The sequence below is a fragment of the Aptenodytes forsteri genome, unplaced genomic scaffold, assembly GCF_000699145.1.
Source record: "Aptenodytes forsteri isolate BGI_AS27 unplaced genomic scaffold, ASM69914v1 Scaffold311, whole genome shotgun sequence".
Taxonomy (NCBI): Eukaryota; Metazoa; Chordata; class Aves; order Sphenisciformes; family Spheniscidae; genus Aptenodytes; species Aptenodytes forsteri.
The window spans coordinates 359464-376654 of NW_008795860.1; the positions used below are offsets into that span (position 1 = coordinate 359464).

The 17191-nt window shown below is 47.9% G+C and overlaps 1 protein-coding gene across 1 annotated transcript in view; it reads left to right on the forward strand.

Annotated features, from left to right (window-relative positions):
- The first annotated feature begins 8346 nt into the window (after positions 1 to 8346).
- The window catches only part of GAS7 (growth arrest specific 7), a 64976-nt gene continuing 56131 nt past the window's right edge, over positions 8347 to 17191 (forward strand). The window contains exons 1-2 of the mRNA XM_019473313.1: positions 8347 to 8376; positions 10710 to 10833. Coding sequence (XP_019328858.1) covers positions 8347 to 8376; positions 10710 to 10833 — 154 coding nt within the window. The remainder of the gene's footprint in view (positions 8377 to 10709; positions 10834 to 17191) is intronic.

Sequence of the window (17191 nt, forward strand, 5' to 3'; positions counted from 1 at the left end):
TCCCCACCTTTTTTTCTTCCCCTATCCCTTGTCTTGTATAATCCCAAGATGCTCTTTGCCTGCATCCCGTAATGAGTCCTATACCCCTAGAGGCAGTATCAGTCTGTAAGATGATCTAGAGAGCCTTTCCCTTGACTCATTGTGATGGTTTTCACCCCAGACAATGGGGCTGATTGCTCTCATGCACAGGGGAGGGTCTAGGCATGGTGCTCTGTGCGATTAGGTTATCTCTGTTCCCCACCCATCATTGTCCCTCTGTGTTGCTGTTAATGTTCCTCTGTGCTCCATTGTGTGTGGAGCTGAGCCCTTCATCACAGCAATCTGCCTGGTTGACCCCTCCTTAGCAATCTGCCTGGTTGATCCCTCTTTGGCCAAGTGCGCATTTGGCCTCCCCAGGCCATGCTGGAGAAGCTCCACCTAGCAATGCCAGCTCCTTGCTGCTGCCTGATGTGACCGCCCACAGCTTCTTTCCCATCCAGTCTCACTCTGGCCATCACCTCTCCAGGCATAGCTTGGCTGGATAACACTAGCTGGGACGAGCTGCTCAAAGGGAATGGGACGGATTTGTCCATTAAATGACTTTTTGTCCATTACCACAGAAACGAAAAACATCTGTGTATTTTCCTAGGTGGTGATTCTCGAGCTCCCTGTGGGTATATGGGTGATTCTTGAGCTCCCTGTGGGTATATATGCATTATACTTGCAGGGTGTAGCCATGGTCACCATGTTCTAGACAGGCTTTCTTACTCAGAGCAGACACCTCTCCCATCTGGCTGTTCAGGGTCTTGGGCGCCTGCCGTGAGGGTGGTACTTGGTTTCCCCTTTCTTGGATAGGGAGGAATTCAGTGCCAGGACTCTACACCCTTGTTAGATAGTGCTACTGTCACAGGGTAGCACTCACACCGGCTGTGAGCACACTGAAAAGGGAGCATAGGAAAGTGATGAACTCGCTTGGGAGTGTGCCGAGAGCTCAGGCAGAGCAAGAAGCGAGAAAGCCAGCAGCCACGCTGTCCTCCTCTGCAGACTGTGCTCACCCTCCTGCCACACCTGCCGCTCCCCAAATCGGGAGCCGTCACAGGCTTTTTATTCTCTTTCTTGCTAACCACCCTCTCCAAATCAGGGCCCCACTCCCATGCTCTTTCCCCACGTTGAATCTCGCCCCCCCCATCTTTCTCATCCTTCCTACCTCTTACACCTGCCCAGCTTCCCCCTCCTCAGCCAAAAACGTATGGGTATTGCCAAGCACCTCCCTGAACTGCTGCTTTGCCAGGGAGTGAGCATCGTCTGCGGCAGGATCTGGTGCCACAGGTCCCATGGAACCCACCACAGGGGACAGGCTCAGCTGCAGCTCAGTGCTGTGGCTTCTCCCAGTCTGGCCCCTTACGTGGCTTTGTGCACCAGACACACATTGAGAAGGAAGGGAGAGGACCGAGCTGCACTGGAGTTACTTGGATTTTTCACCTCTGGCTCAACAGCCCCTGTTTTGAAGGGGTCTCTTGCCACCCATTTTGGTGTCTCACATAGCACTGAGCCAGAAAACATCACCCAGTCTGTCCCCCAGGGTCATGTATCCTTCAGAAACAGTTTGGTTTTCCCTAGTTTAGGATACTGACAGAGAAAAGCATACCAGTCCCAGGCTAATTCTCTGCAAACACGGTGCTACTCATGGATATTACCTTAAAGCAAAGTCCTGGGCACATGCGTGCATCACAGCCAGGGACTTGGATGGGAGAGGAGGGAGGACTTTGGCAGCTGTGGATCTGGCTGGGAGAGCAGGCCCTCAGCGGGGAAGGTAGAGCTGGGTGGGAAGCATGCACACTGCATTTCTTAGCCAAATGGGAAATAGAGGGGTGCGGAACTACAGGAGAGTTGGCCGCAGAGCAGGGACCCATGCACAAGGGCCACCCGGTCCTCCTCCTGGTCACAGCTGCAGCAGGTTCGTAGGAAGGTGGCAGAGATCGCACTCAAGGAAATGGCAGCTGCACAGAGATGCTGAAGTTATTTAGGAGGAAGAAGGGGTGAAGACTTTGGCGTGACACAGAGGAGACTTATTAGGGCAGGGAGATTTTTAAGACTGGGAAAAATGAGAGCTGTCCGGCTAGACTGGCATGTGGGGTATGTGCTGGGCATAGCTCAGCCCATGGCTCCAGCCTGGCAGCGGAAGCAGCGCTCTGAGATGCCCTAACACTTGGCACAGGCAAAGGGACTTTTTCTCTTCGAGGAAGAGGGCTGATGTTACAGAAGGTGGCCAGAGACGAGGCATAGTGCCCAAGGAAGAGGAATGGCACAGCTGGGATGTGGGGGCTGGAGGGCCAGTGGCCGTGTCGGCATTGGCAGTGTCTTGCTGTGTTTCTGCTGCAGAAGCGGTGCCCACAGGGCCACCCAGGGAGGGCGACTTGTCCCCAGCAGCCATGTGCCACCAGATTCAGCCCAATGGGAGCTGTGCTGGTTGCCATGACAACTGGGACAGGTCATATGACCCGCTCCACTTTCTAAATATAAATCTGTTTCACACAGTGTATGTAACTCCATGGAAACCAAACGTTGAGCAAGAAAGATTGCATAAAAATGAACAAAATACAGAATGACTCAAAGTACTAGAGAAAGAGACTGCGGGTAATGCCGGAGGGGTTCAGAGCTGCCCTGGGCATTCTGCTTTGCCAGGGCACGTGTTAGTGCAGGCATGCCCATGCCCAGCCTGGGGAGGGTCTGCAGGGCATTTCTTGGTGCTGGGATCTTCATGCCAAAATTGGGATGGACACGGGTGTTGGTGTTAGGCACCCCTGCTACCAAGGGTCTTCTGTGGACTTCTCTCACTAGCAAATCCTGTTTGCAGCATCAGCTGTGTTCACAGATCCCACTTCTTTGACTGCACCATGTCTACCTTATTTCTGCTTCGTGCCCTTTGGTTGACACACACCTTTGCCAAGTTAGGTATTTATGAAAACTGCAGTTAGACAGAACATAAGCTCAGTAATGTCAGTACAGAGCAAGCTTCTCCCCGCAAAACAGAGGGCTGTTCTGGTGCAGGTTTATGTTGTGGCAGTTTTTCCCTGCTGTGTCCTTGCATTGCTTCTTGCAGGGTGTTTCCCCTGCACGTTTTGTCCAGCTTTCTGTCCCCAGTGATCCTCCAGCACTGGGCAGGACACTGCAGGGGAGCTGCTTAGCGGGACTCTGTAGCCTTCCTTTGTGCTGTTGGGTCTCAGCAGAAGTGCAGTGTGACTCTGAGCAAGTGGCAACAGCAGGTAAGTGACCTGACACTGCATTTAATTAAAATCTTTCCCACAGCTAGAGGCATCCTCTTTATTTGCTCCAAGGCTGGATGCTCTGTTGAAATAGGATCATAAAATCATAGAAGAATTTCAATTGGAAGGGACTTTTGGAGGTCTCTGGTCCAACCCCCTGTTCAGAGTTAGATCGGGTTGCTCAGGGCCTGCATTTGTGGTTTTGGGATTGTTTTGCTTTACCTTGAGTTGTGTGTTCAGGAGAGCCCCTGGGCTGCACTCTGCTGGAGCACAATGTGAGCTAACACATCTTCAGGGAGCTCAGGCTTTTAAGTGCACAGATGTTTCCTCCCCAGGATCCCTCTTTGAAGGGGAATGGGGATTTCCTGCAGTTTGAAAATGGGAAGTGATTTTCCTCTATTGAGCAAGGCTGAACTTGTCTCAAGGGGTCAGTCAGCATGGGATGGACTGATGTGTGTGGGCCCTTCACTCCCTGTTGCCTCACTTCGTGGCGTAAAACCCCTTTTGGCTTTCTTTTTTTCCACCACTGGGAGGGGATCTCATTGCCTGGTGGTCTTCCAGAGGAACAGGATGAGTTGGGCTGCTGCTAACTTCATCAAGAAGAGTGAAAAAGAAAAGAAAAACAAAATAGTCAGAAAGTCAGAAGAGGTGGAGTGGGAGAGGGACCCCCAGTGCTTCCCTGCTGGACGTGCTGCTCTGTTCTGAGCTGGCTCAGCTAGACACCAAGTGCCAGGGCTTCAACATGCAGGCTATAGCGGGTGCTCTTTTTTGAATGGAGCATCCAGGATGTCTGACCCATTGTCGTTCTCTTCAGACATGCTTCTAGACAATCTGCTTAACAGTGCACAGATGAAACACTGTTCCCTGGTCAAGAGTGTAGCCTCTGCGTAGGTTGTGATGCTGTGGGGTGGCTGTCCTGCACGCATTGTTCTCCTTCTTCTCCCTGAAACCCCAAACCAAAGCCCGGGGGATGCAGGGGGAGTGGGCCACAGGTAATAGTCAGGTTCATGTGCTCTCCCCTAAAAAGCACATTGCTTAACAGTGCACAGATGAAACACTGTTCCCTGGTCAAGAGTGTAGCCTCTGCGTAGGTTGTGATGCTGTGGGGTGGCTGTCCTGCCTGCACTGGTTGTCCTCTTCTCCCTGACATCCCTAATCCAATGCCTGTGGATGCAGGGGGAGTGGGCCACAGGTAATAGTCAGGTTCATGTGCTCTCCCCTAAAAAGCACATCCTTTTGCCTCTTGTCAGTGCTGATGTCCTGGACTAGGTGGATTAACCCCATAGATCTGCTCTTATTTCATACGCTTGCCTTTGATAGCACTCTGGCGCATGGTTTGCTGCTGAAAAGCTCCAGTGCCCTTTCTGCTTTGAGATGCCTTTTGCATTTGCTGCTCATTTCTGGTTCCTTTCTGCTGTGCATCAGGAGAATCCTGTCCCTGTGTTTCTGCAGACAGCAAATGAAACCCATCACTTGCCATGGAGAATGAGGCCTGTTGAGTGGCTGGCTCTTGTCTGCCCCTGCATGTACCCCTGCTATATGGACTTCTGATCCTAGGAAATCTCGTAGGAGGGAAGTGCTTGTGTTCTTGCTTTTGAATGTTTTGAGAGATACCTTGGTCCCTTTTCCAGGCAGCAAATACAGATGCAGGAGGATTTCACTGGGTCACACGTTCTCTGCTCTGCTCACATTGTTCACGTTTCCTGTTTCCTCAACGGTGTGTTGCAGACATCCTTTTCAGGTCCAGATATGCCTGTCCACCACCATGCAGTGGCTAGTGACACTCCCAGAAGTGACAGTGAGGGGAGTGGCGTAAGTGTTTCTCCCAGCTCAAAGGCACTGCAGGAGCTGCAAGATTTGGAAGGCAGAAGGGATTGCTAGCCCACCCAGCCTGAGCTTCTGCACAGCCAGGTCAGGGGCTTCAGGGTCCCATCTTTTTCTCTGATTGGAATAGAACAGAAAGAGGCACTTAATCTTGATGGAGGAACTACAAGAAGTGCACAGCCCCCTGGTAAGCCATTCCAGTCGATACTTACCCTCATGACTGGCAGATTTGTTTCAATCTGAGCCTGTCTAGTTTCAACTTCCAGTCACTGCCTGCTGTTCTGTTTTTGCTGGTTTGTAATGCTCTCTGCTGATATCGAAACCTCCTTTCCATGTAGACAGTCCTCTGTTGTGATTTACCGTTCTCATAAACTATCCTGGCAATAATTCTCCTAAAAATAGGAACAAGAGATCAAAGTAATAGCACAGTCTTGCCGAGCCGTCTAAGGAAGAGGTGTGCAAGCAGAAGTGCCTCCCGTGGCTGCGCACAGGGTGTGTCCCGGGAGGAGCGGGGTTTGGGGAGAGGTTTGAAGCCTGTCTGGCGGCGCTGTGCCAGCTGTGGAGCTGGGCCCGTGAACACCATCTGCCGGTCGCTTCCCGGCTCCCTGCTGTCCCCGGGCCCCCGTCTCTTGTCTTGTCTCAGTGGACTGGCAGCAGGATTGCCTATCATTACATGCCAGGTTAGCCTGAACTTCTCCCATAGGGGTGTGCAAACGTGGTTCCAGTTTAACTGTGCTGATGCTAGAAGAAAGGACTGCAGAGGCTCTGGCTAGGACAGGGTTGTGTCTGCTGAGAAAAACAGCGAGAAAGACTCCCCTGTTGCTCAGATCTCCTGTTTTGGCAGAGAAGGGATGATGTGCTGCCACCATGGCCTCCGTGGCGCACTCATTTCTGAAAGGATGTGCTGCTGAGTGTGCCGAAACGATGAGGTACTTAATCTGTGATGCATTATAGAGCCCAGCCCCCTAAGGTACTGCCTCACACCATCTATCCCAGAGCCTCCTGGTATCTCAGCTTCAATGGGTGTAGGGTGGTGAGCAGTAGAGGATGAAGCCAAGTTTCGTTTCTTCTTCAATTCCTCCCCTATGCCATTTTCAGTTCCTCTTTCCCCCATAGAGTATCAGTTTGGAGCAGAGCTGCTATAGGAGTGGGAGTTCAAGTGTGTGTGGGAGGGGATTGCACTGGGACCAGTTAGGGGCTCTAACACAGAAGTGGTCCCAGCATCCAGAGGATCTTCCTCTGCAGGCCCCATGGAGGGATAAAGTCCTGTCCAATAGTGAGCTGCTGTTTAGGATTGCATTCCTCTCTAAAACAAAAGGAACAGATCCACACATCCATACTCCACGCACATTCAAGCAAACCATTGCCCCATTGTTTACAAGAAGTTCTGCATTTGGCAGTGCTGGGGTTTCCCTTATATTCAGTCCTCTCGACCATCATTGATAGGGACTACTGTGCTCGCAACACTTCTTTACTGGCAAAATCAGAAGCAAAGGTAGAAATATTAGTAACTCAAAAATAGAATTAGCAACTGCAAAACATAATGCTTGTGTGCTTTTTTGAAGTGACACACATTTTGGCAGGGACTATAGCTAAAACATTGGCTTAACTTTGGTCTTTATACTATTTCCATCCAACATTTGCTGGTGTCTACTCTATGCTGTCCACATCTGTCTCTTGGCATAGCCTTTAAGAGTACAACCATGGCACCTGTCTGTAAAAGACCTCTGCTTTTCCTGCAGTACATCAGGGAGACCTGAAGCAACACTGAAAAAGTGACTCAAAGGATGTTGGGGCAATTGCAGAGCTTCCCTTAAGCAAACCAGCGGTATCTGTCCTTGCAGGGTACTGGTGCTGACCATGTGAAATGAAGTAATATCATGGGCCCCTAAAGTGAGCTGAACCTAGTCTTGACCTACTTGGTACATGTGCCCACGGCAGGGGGGTTGGACTAGATGACCTTTAGAGGTCTCTTCCAACCCAAACTATTCTATGAGTCTATGATTCTATGGGATCACTATAGGACCCTATTAAGAAAGAGGGTAGTGGGAATGGATAGGACTTCTGTTCCAGAAGGGAAAGAAGGTGTTAAGGACAGAAATGGTGAGCGTGCAGTAAAAACGTGTGAAATTCTGTACCTTCTTGAATGGTTGGACTCCATGATCTTAAAGGTCCTTTCCAACCTAAATAATTCTATCATTCTATGATTCTAGATTCTGGAACAGAACCCAGGGTTGGATTATCCCAAATTCCTCTTTATGGGGTGATCATGCACAGCAGAGATAGTCTGGTGTTTATCTTCAAGGCCAGAGGTCTGTGCAGTGAATCTAAGGGACCCAACCTGCTGCCAAATTCTTCACTGGCTGCTACATTCCTACACTGCTGAATTTTGTTTCTCTTCAATGTGCTTTTGCAAACAATAATGGGGGGGCATTAGCCCTGTGATGGAGAGAGTTTAGGAGCTGTCCCAGGATTTGTCCCAGCACTCTGTGCTATCCCTTGGAATATGCTGGGAGAGAGACTGGTTTTATGGTTCAAAAAATAGCTTGGGGCTATCATGCTTTCCTCTCTGATCTGACCTTCTCTGTATATGTTACTTGATCCTGAACCTTTGAATGCCTTTTAGCCCTGGCTTTCTCACCAGACCTACCTGTGTTTTGGACAAGGACTGTGTATGGGTAAGGTGCAAGGACAGCCCCTCAGGAGGTAGTCCTGGAGACAGAAATCAACCAGCCTTCTTCTTAGCTGTTACTGTAATTAAAAATACTGGGGTGACTGCACTGGTCAGACATACTCTTTCCAAGAGTTCTTTTTTCTTCCCAGTGTTTCATTACATTAGGTGAAACTGTAGAGAGGGATATCTGAGAGAGATGTGAGATGGAGAAGCTCCCCTGCATGGCAGGTCACAGGAGCTGAACAGGACCAAAAGGAAGCTTGCACAAAACAGCTTTTGTTTGTAAGGTCCATGTGATAAAAGTATGTGTTAGTGCCATACACCCATCCACTGGTCTGCATCACCTGCACAAGCAATGCGATGCTTCCAGGGACGTTATGCCTGGGAAGCCTGCAGTGAGTTATTTTCAGTCTTGAGTAAGGGTAAACCCAAAGAAAAGGATGATGCTGGATATTGGGGCCATACTGCAGGTGTCAGGGCTGCGTGAGCAAGGTTCTGCTGGTGCCAGTACGTGGCTGTAAAGAATTGGAAATAAGTATGTGGTTGTTGGAGCCATTGTGGCATTGCATAGTGAAACAAGACACTTGCATAAACACCCGTATCATGTTGGAAAAGAACTCGGATAACTCGGAGGTAAAACAGGGATAGCTTATTTTTTCTGTCATATTCATGAAGTTTAATGTTTTCATTAGTAGGATTCAGAGCTTTCACAGAAAGCTATATGAAACAGAGAGGTGTTTGAGTGTCATGTGTGGAGGGGTTCTGCCCCTGTGATCACAGAACAGGCATGGCTTTGCTAGCTTCACTAAGACAAGAATTTCATTTAGTGCATTTCTAGGCAATAGTATAACACTAACAATAATGAGAACATGTGCCTTCGGGCAGGCTAATGTGTAAGAGAAGTTTTCACTTGCATCCTAAGCTGAGATCTGCAAAAAAAATAAAATCAAATAGTAACATAAACTGTGAAAGCTTCTGCTTTCTCACATGTACAGCAGGGTGAGTGGAACTGTAAATTGATTTGATTAAACCTTAGAGAGCAGAAACACAGGGGATAGGAATAGATGGCGGAGATCCTACTGATTAATTCTGCATACCACCCTGCTAGCGATAGGCATGCAGGCATGGGATTTGAGTCATAGACCCGGTAGAGTCCCTTAGCATGTCCTGAGCTAAGTTGTTAAATTCATGTTGGGCCAGCTGAGTCTCCCAGGCTGTATCTCTGCTCAAGGAGAGGAGCTAAAATCTGAAACAGCATAGGCTCCATCTGCGCTGCAGTGGTGAGACAGTATTCATCTCACACTGGCCTTGGGTCCATATGGCTGCCTTGCAGCCTGTGACCTGTCTGTGCAAGTACACTTGATGAGGCACGAACACAGGATCATTCTTGAGTTCAGTGCCTCTTGAGAGCCATTGTAATCAGAGTTTCCTGAAACTGAAAAGAAACATAAAATAGACTTTTGGCTCCAAAATCATTAAATGTCCCTTTTATTCTGGGTTGGAACAGAGATGGAATTTAACTCAGAGACTGGATGTGTGTAGGAGAACACCACATCACAGGTTTCTTTCTGATAGTACTGTTCACATCTGTCAATGTTTGAACATTATATGCAGACTGATGCTGAAACTCTGCCTGTCCCCTGGACGTGACTGCTTGTGAATCGAGTGCAGTCACTTCAGACCTGTCCCCCACTGTGTCGGAAGGCATTTCCTGGATAGAGATTAGGTTCCATGGGATAAATAATCCCATTTCACACATTTTTCCTTGTTCTTTTGTATTTCTTCCTTTGAAGGCAATGCAAACAAACAAAAAATGAGTACATTGCATGCTTGGTTTGCCATAGGGAATGTGGAAAGGCAGAGTGGAGCTCTCTGGATGTGAGCCAGAAGGAGGCTGTTGGGTTCCTAGCTGCAGCCCTGTAGGGCTGCAACTGGCACTCTTTGGCCATGCATCTTATCTTTCTACCTTTGCCTTATTCAGTGTTCCTGGCTGAAGGGACCAGACGGGGTTCATGCCTCCTTTGGGATGAAGCCCTCTTTGCCAGTCTCACATCAAGCAGCTGCTGTAAATCCCAAGCTACCAAGGAACCACCAGACCTACAGGGAAGAAGGAAATAGTCCAGGTGATGCAATGTAGTGCAGACAATTACTTGCACTTCAGCTTCACCTCTTTCTCTTCGTTGTACCCTGAACCTGCACTGAGGCTTGCAACTGAGTTGGTGAAGAGATGTACAGCTGAGGTGGCGCTTGAACCCTGATAGCAGTTCTGTGTGTGCCTGTAGAGCAGGTGACAGCATGATGTTAATCTCCTGCTGTTCCTAATGATCTGGATCACTCCTAATAATCTGGATCCTAATGATCCTGTATCTGGATGTTATGGATCCAGATTACATCTGGATCAGTAATGTATGCATTGCTAATTACATGCATTATTACTATATAATCAGCATACTGATAAATGTACTTCAGCACACTACCACTGTAGGCAACATGGCTCTGCAGTGTTTATTCTTGAAAAGTCTGAAGGTGATGGTTTCCCTGTAAATTAAATTGGGGCAGCACCTCCATGACCAGTGCTTTGAGCCACCAGTATATCCACATGAAAGTAAGTGAGTGCCAGATGCATTCCTTTCTTTCTCAGACACTTGATCATTTTATGCTTTGCATTTTACTGCTTAATGAGAGTCATTTTCTTGGACAGGTCCAGGTGCTCATGGGACATCAAATACAGAGGGGTTTCATTTCTCTCCCAAAGATGTTCTCTGTAGCCTGTGCTCCAAGGGAAGCTTGCTTCATGCTCTGGATGAAGCTAGGACAGATGAGGGGAGAAATGGACTGAAAGTCTTTGGGTGTATTGCAATCCCTAGAATGCCAAACCACATGGTCCCTTTCCAGATGTGTGTCTGGTTAGACTTGACATTACTTAGATATTGACTTAATAGGTTGGGTTTTTTTTCTTTTCTCAGCAGAAACCCAGAAAGGCAACTCCTCAGACAGGAGAAGATACCTTGAACAGCCATCTTCCCCCCGGCTGGCAGAGCTATATGTCTCCCCAGGGCCGAAGGTACTACGTGAACACCTTCACAAATGGTAAGTGGGGGTGGGGGCTCCAGTAAATGTGCCACCCTAGCAGTACAGATCTGTTGCAGGAAATTGTGTCTCAAGTTCATTTTGATGACAAAGTAGGCCCAGAGTCAAAGGAATTAATATGACCCTGCCACCCTATGAAAGAAAATTATTATAAGAAGATTTAGTCTTCTGATCGTTTGTCATCTTAATTCTGACCATTAGAAAACATCTGAAGCTTTTACAAAAGACAGAGAATGTAAAGTAGAAACACCCCTGCCATACATGTTTTATAATATAAAACACTGTTAAGGATATAATTTTTACCACATTCCTTATTTTACCATATTCCTTATTCCTTCCCCTTAAGCTGGAGATATTTATGTCTATATATGTACATATATGTAAAGTAGTTTGATAGAATGTCAGGTATCACTAAAGCACCATTGGGGAAAACAGAAATAGTTAATTGAAAAGTTGCTCAAGTCAGAGTCAGCTTGCCCATGGAGACAAGGGAAGACAGACACATGTAATGGGACATCAAAGACAGAATTTTCAGTCTGTATTTGTGTGTTTTATTCGCTGTCATGCTAGTAGAGAAGCAGACTTAACTCACGATCTTATCAGCTTCTCAAGACCTGTCAAACTTGTATCACCTCTGGCTTACCTAAGCCTCTGTGTCTACCTGCTTTTCTCGTCATGAGCTCAGAACAGCATTGCAAAACAGAGACTTGTGACCAGCAAAAACAGATTTCTTTAGCAGAAAGAATGACAGAATGACAGGGGAGGAAAGGACAGCAGGAGTTCACCTTGTTCACAATGGAGTCAAAGCCATCAGGAATGACCACTGGCATTCCTCTTTCTGACTCACTGTGAGTGCAAGGAGAGCCATGGGCTGTCACAACGTGCCTCACGGTCCATTCAGGGACTGATGTGTTTTATTTCAGAAGCCTTTGGCTTAGGACTTGGCCAAGTCATTATTTACCTGAGTTTTATTCACTGACATCTCATAGGACCCTCCAGAAGGCACATTACCATTAAACGCTGCCTTCATTTTCAAGCATAGTCTGCTCTGGCTCGTGGGCAGCATCCCTTGCACGGTTAGGGAGATCAGTAGGAGTTAGACGCCCTGTCCCCACTGCAATTCGGAGGTGGGTGTGGAGGTGATTAAACTCAGTCCCGAGCCATCATGGTGATGGACCCTTACTCACATCCACTGGGTTGAGGTCAGATAAAACCAGTAAGAAGCAGAGCCTGGTTTTTATGTGATAAAAGCTCTTGTCACAGGAACCCTACCTCAGAAGGGTAGATGGCCTGGACTCAGTTTCTCAATAATGTCAGGCAGCTTTTTACTTTCCTCACAAACGTTACAGACAATATAACAAGGGCCAATAACCACATCCTGCTTGGTAGGTCCAGATCAGAAATCAGGAAAGCAATTTTCCCTAGGAAGGCAGGATAGCCCTGGCACAGGCTGACCAGGGAGGTGGTGGAATCTCCATCCTTGGGAGATCTCAGAACCTGGCTAGAGAAAGCTGTGGCTGACCTGATCTGTTGTTAGCAGTGATCCTGCTCGGAGTAAGTAGCTGGGCTGGAGACTTCCAGAGGTCACTCCGAACCAGTCCTTTTTGGGAGAATGCCCAAACCACCTATGTGCTCTCAGCTACTGCAATGGGATTGCTATGCAGCAAGAAATATGGTTCTCAGAATAACAGAGAATAAAAGAGAGGGTAGAAGTGGGATTTCTGTGTTCTGGTCCTTGCTTTAGGGAGCACTTATTCAAGTTCTGTTTAGATGAGAAAGCTCCTCACCAGAGTAGTCCTAAGCCCAACTGGCTTTGAAGTTAGGCTGCTCTTGTTTCTTGTGCTGGAGTCCAGAATCACGCATTTCTAAGCCTCCCACACCTTCCATGAGGGCTGTAGCCTTTTGTGAGACAACAGGATTCTCCTGCAGCATGTACGGGGGCACTCTGGCCCCTCCATTCCTCCAGCTTAGCTGGTGTTCCTGGCAAGCTCAGTTTCTTTCAGCCTGCTCTGTTAGAATATGCTGCTGCCTGAAAGTCTACTAGCTGTGTAGATACTGCTTTTTGCTAGTTTATTGGTTTGATGATACTGCTTGGGAGTATTTTTGCTCTAGTTAGGCTATATTGCACTATCAGATTCACATCCCAAATGCCTATGCTTCCTCAAAGTGGTGTCATCTAGGCCTCAGACAAAGCAGAAGCTGAATGCACCCTTTTGTTGAAGTGTGTGATGAAGCCTCATCCAGCCCTGTTATGAGCATGTCCGGACACTGTTTTGATTTAATCTGACTAATTGGCTCTGACCTTTGTCCCTGCAAAACTGCTAGTGCAGGACTATCCATAGGCAGATTGTCCAGTCTCGTGTTGGATATGCACTTTCTTCCTTGACTGTGCTGCAAAGTTGGACCTGCTGAGCCATGCAGTCACCATAAAGTCACATTTGGCATGCAAGGCTTGCTGTCTAACAGTGGGATTGCACCTTGACACTCAGGAAGTATTCTTTGGCTTTGAGCCATATGATAAGTCAAAGACAATATGCTATAAAACTGCAGTCCCCATCTTTCCTATGATAGAGCTGCATTGGCGTGGGTAATGTTTATCGCAAGTCTCATAGACTGGACAGCTCACTGACTGCACCTGCTGACTTGTCCTGACTGCTTATTTATCCTGTCATTGCTGCAGCTGCTGCTGGGAGTATCAAGATAAACACTGGCAGCATTTGTCATGGGGACATGGTGCCAGCATACATGTCTCTCGCAAGGTTTTATGGGCCTCCTTCCTGCTTTGCCTCTGTAGCACCATTGTTTCAGCAGCAGGAGCTAGGTCTCTCTTCCATCAAGGTCTTATTTGTGTAGATGTACTCCTAGGTTGCTCTCTCTTTTATCATAGCTATCACCAGATGATGAAAGTATGCTGGAGCGTTTGAGAGAGATATCACTGTTTAGTGCACAAGCATGGTAACTCAGAGGTTCAGTGGAAGCTAGCTGGTTGGCCTTCAGTCTGGTCCATGTAGTTAAAGGTCTTCTGCTCACCATTACCCACCAGCAGCAGTTGATGCAAAACTCTTGGTTTGTAAGGTCATAAACATTTCTCATATCTCTCAGGGACCAGTCATCTCTTTACTGAGATGGATGATCAGAAAGTGTTTCAAGACCTCCTCCACACTCTTCACAAATTCTCTCAATTTTTTTTTCTACCATGGGGAAGTCTGGGCGTTCAGCAGCTTTCACACTGTGACTCATAAAGTGGCTGGCTGACTGCATGTTGACTTGGTGTAAAACCACTGTAGGGGTGACAGCCATTGCTAGAATGTACACCTGGTCTCCGCTGAAAGAGAAGGGAAGTTGCTAACCCATCAGGAAATACTGTAGACCCTGTGCACATTGCTTTGCCATGGTCTTTCCCCTCTGATTCCACAGCTGAGACAGTCTGAAATGATGCTTTTTCTCATGCACCACACATGCAGCAGGAGACCGTGAGGAGTTGGGGAATACTGCTTTGGGTGCTGATGGCAATAGTGCCTCCCAGGAAGGGCATGAGCACTTCTCTTGCTAGGACACTGCACATCCTGACAAACCATATTGATAACTTCTCCTTGCTGGACAGAGGTCCAGCTTCGGCGAGGTTGATGAAATGTAGGCTCTTCTAGAATATAGCATAGTATGGGAAGTAACAGCTCTGGGATCTGTCCATGCAGCCCAGCAGAATCTGGATGTTGAGTGTGCCTACGAGAGAAAGACGTTAAAGATTACCCACTCAACTACTGTTGTGTCTGGTCTCAGCCAAACGCCAGCAATGTTCTACATGTATTAATCCCATATAGATGGGTGCAACAAGTACACTAGTTAATGTACAGACTACTACAAAATACAAGATTCTGTGTAAGATACATTCCATAGTTAAACATGCCAGTGAGTCACTAGAGGGAAGAAAAGGGAACTTCCTGAGGCAACAAAGTGTTAACCAGTCGGTCAAACAGAGTAGTTCCCACCCATCTGAGGAAGAAATATTTGCATCTCCAAGGGAGTGAAGCAGTCTTTATTTTAATGAAGACAAATGGCCAAACTATCTCCTGGACAAGGAATAAGTACTGTGAGATTCACAGTGAAGGATTAAATCTGTCTGAACCCCCTTCAAAGGGGTTGGGAAGGAGCCTTCCCCAGCCAAGGAGCTTCCCAGAGCTGTCAAAATGAGTGTGCACTGTGATGCAGACTTTCTCATGGAGGGCTCTCCTTAACAGATGCAACAAGGCATAAGGTAAGGTGTGCTTGGAGAATGAAGCTCTGTGTAGCACCCTGCCAGGAGAGGACAGCACTTCAGAGCAATAAGGGAATGAGAAAGAACTTTCTGGTTATTTTTAGTCTAAGTGGTTTAATTTTGGTTTTCTTTTTTTTTCACTTCTGTCTTTCACAAGCATCTGTAACTGCTTTGCTGAAACTAGATGTTGTGAATAAAGTATTTTATTAGAATTGGACATTAACATAGCTTCAGTAGAAGGTGAGTTTAAGGCAACTTGGATAACGGGCGGGCATTGTTCACCGAAGGTTATGGTAGATGTTTCAGTTGGGGGACCTCAGCCAGTACACTGTCTACTCCCAGGGCCTTCTGCTGCGTGGAGTAGGTGGAGAGCTGGCACCAGGTGGGTGGACCCTCTGACGTGCAGCAAAACACTGGGACACATACTTGGACTGTAAGGGTTTCCAGGGACCTTTTTACACTGGGCTACACTGAAAAATGAGTTTTTCTTCTCCATTTGGAGCCTTCTGTCAGAGAGGTCTTCAGTTTTCAGTCCCAAAGTGGAAGGAGGCTCTGACTTCAGAGCAGTTTAGGTGTGTCCCTGTGTATGTCTCATGTCTCCTGTTATCAGGATCTACAAAGCTTCCTATTCAACAGGAAGAAACGTGAAATTGTCCTGGAAAGGCTCTGTGGTTGCTATCTGTCATCGACCAAAGTTAGGTTCCCTCCCAGGCTCCTCTGAAGTGCTCTGTGGAGTTTCCTTCCGTTTCCAGGTGCAGAATCTGGATCTGGATCAGAATCACTGTGCCAAATCAAGGGTGACTTCTCCAGGTGCTGAAGCACCAAATTGTCTAAAGGGACTGTACAACTTCAGCTTTGTTATAGTGGCTTGTACTTTATGTAGCCTTTTTTTTTTCCCTCGACATTTTTAAATCCAGGAAGGGGTTTCTAGATCTCAACCATGGTCTGAGCTCTGCTTGCTGAGAGAACAAATTGTTTCAGAGAGAATAAATATGACTGGTTATTCTTCTAGCTTACAGCAGGTCTATCTGGCTGCTGTGGAGACTGTTTTTTATGCATTTTTTTCTCTTATTTTAAATAACTTAGAAGTTATTTAAGCTTCTATTGAAGCTTTTCTGTGTTACTTGCTCTGTGCTTCTCCTACCCACTGAGGCTGAGCCACACAGTGGAGCTGAAGTAGAGGCAAGAGACTGTCTACTTCTACTCAAGCATGCAGAAATTTGAGAGGAGAAACTAATAATAGCTAGAAGAAGCACAGAGCTGTTCAGTGGACAGAGTGGGAGATGCTAGTGCTCTTTCACAGGTAGTGATCTGGGGGGGAAAAAGTAGCCAGAAAGTGAGTGGAAGGAAGGAAGGAAGGGCTCCTCTCCATGACACAGAGCATCCAGGAGTATCCTCAGCTCTCCTCAGCTGGAGCCCTGCTAGCAGTTCCTTTGAGCTCTGCCTTGCCCGTGTGCTGTACGCACCCTGGGGACCCTGTCCAGCTGCTTCCATCCAAGGATGCCTCTGCTGAGCCTCCGATAACAGCTTACTGTTCTGGCGGAGGTGCTCGCCAAGCCACTCTCCATCATTTATCAGCAGTCCTGGTTAACGGGGGAGGTCCCGGGCGACTGGAGGCTTGCCACTGTGACGCCCATCTACAAGAAGGGCCGGAAGGAGGATCCGGGGAACTACAGGCCTGTCAGCCTGAGCTCGGTGCCGGGGAAGATTATGGAGCGGTTCATCTTGAGGGCGCTCACAAGGCATGAGCGGGACAACCAGGGGATCCGGCCCAGCCAGCACGGATTCATGAGAGGCAGGTCCTGCTTGACCAACCTGATCTCCTTCTATGACCAGGTGACCCGCCAAGTGGATGAGGGAAAGGCTGTGGATGTGTCTACCTGGACTTCAGTAAGGCCTTTGACACCGTCTCCCACAGCATTCTCCTAGAGAAGCTGGCGGCTCACGGCTTAGACAGGTGGACTCTGCGCTGGGTCAAAAACTGGCTGGACGGCCGGGCCCAGAGAGTTGTGGTGAATGGAGTTACATCCAGTTGGCGGCCGGTCACGAGCGGTGTTCCCCAGGGCTCAGTACTGGGGCCGGTCTTGTTCAATATCTTTATCA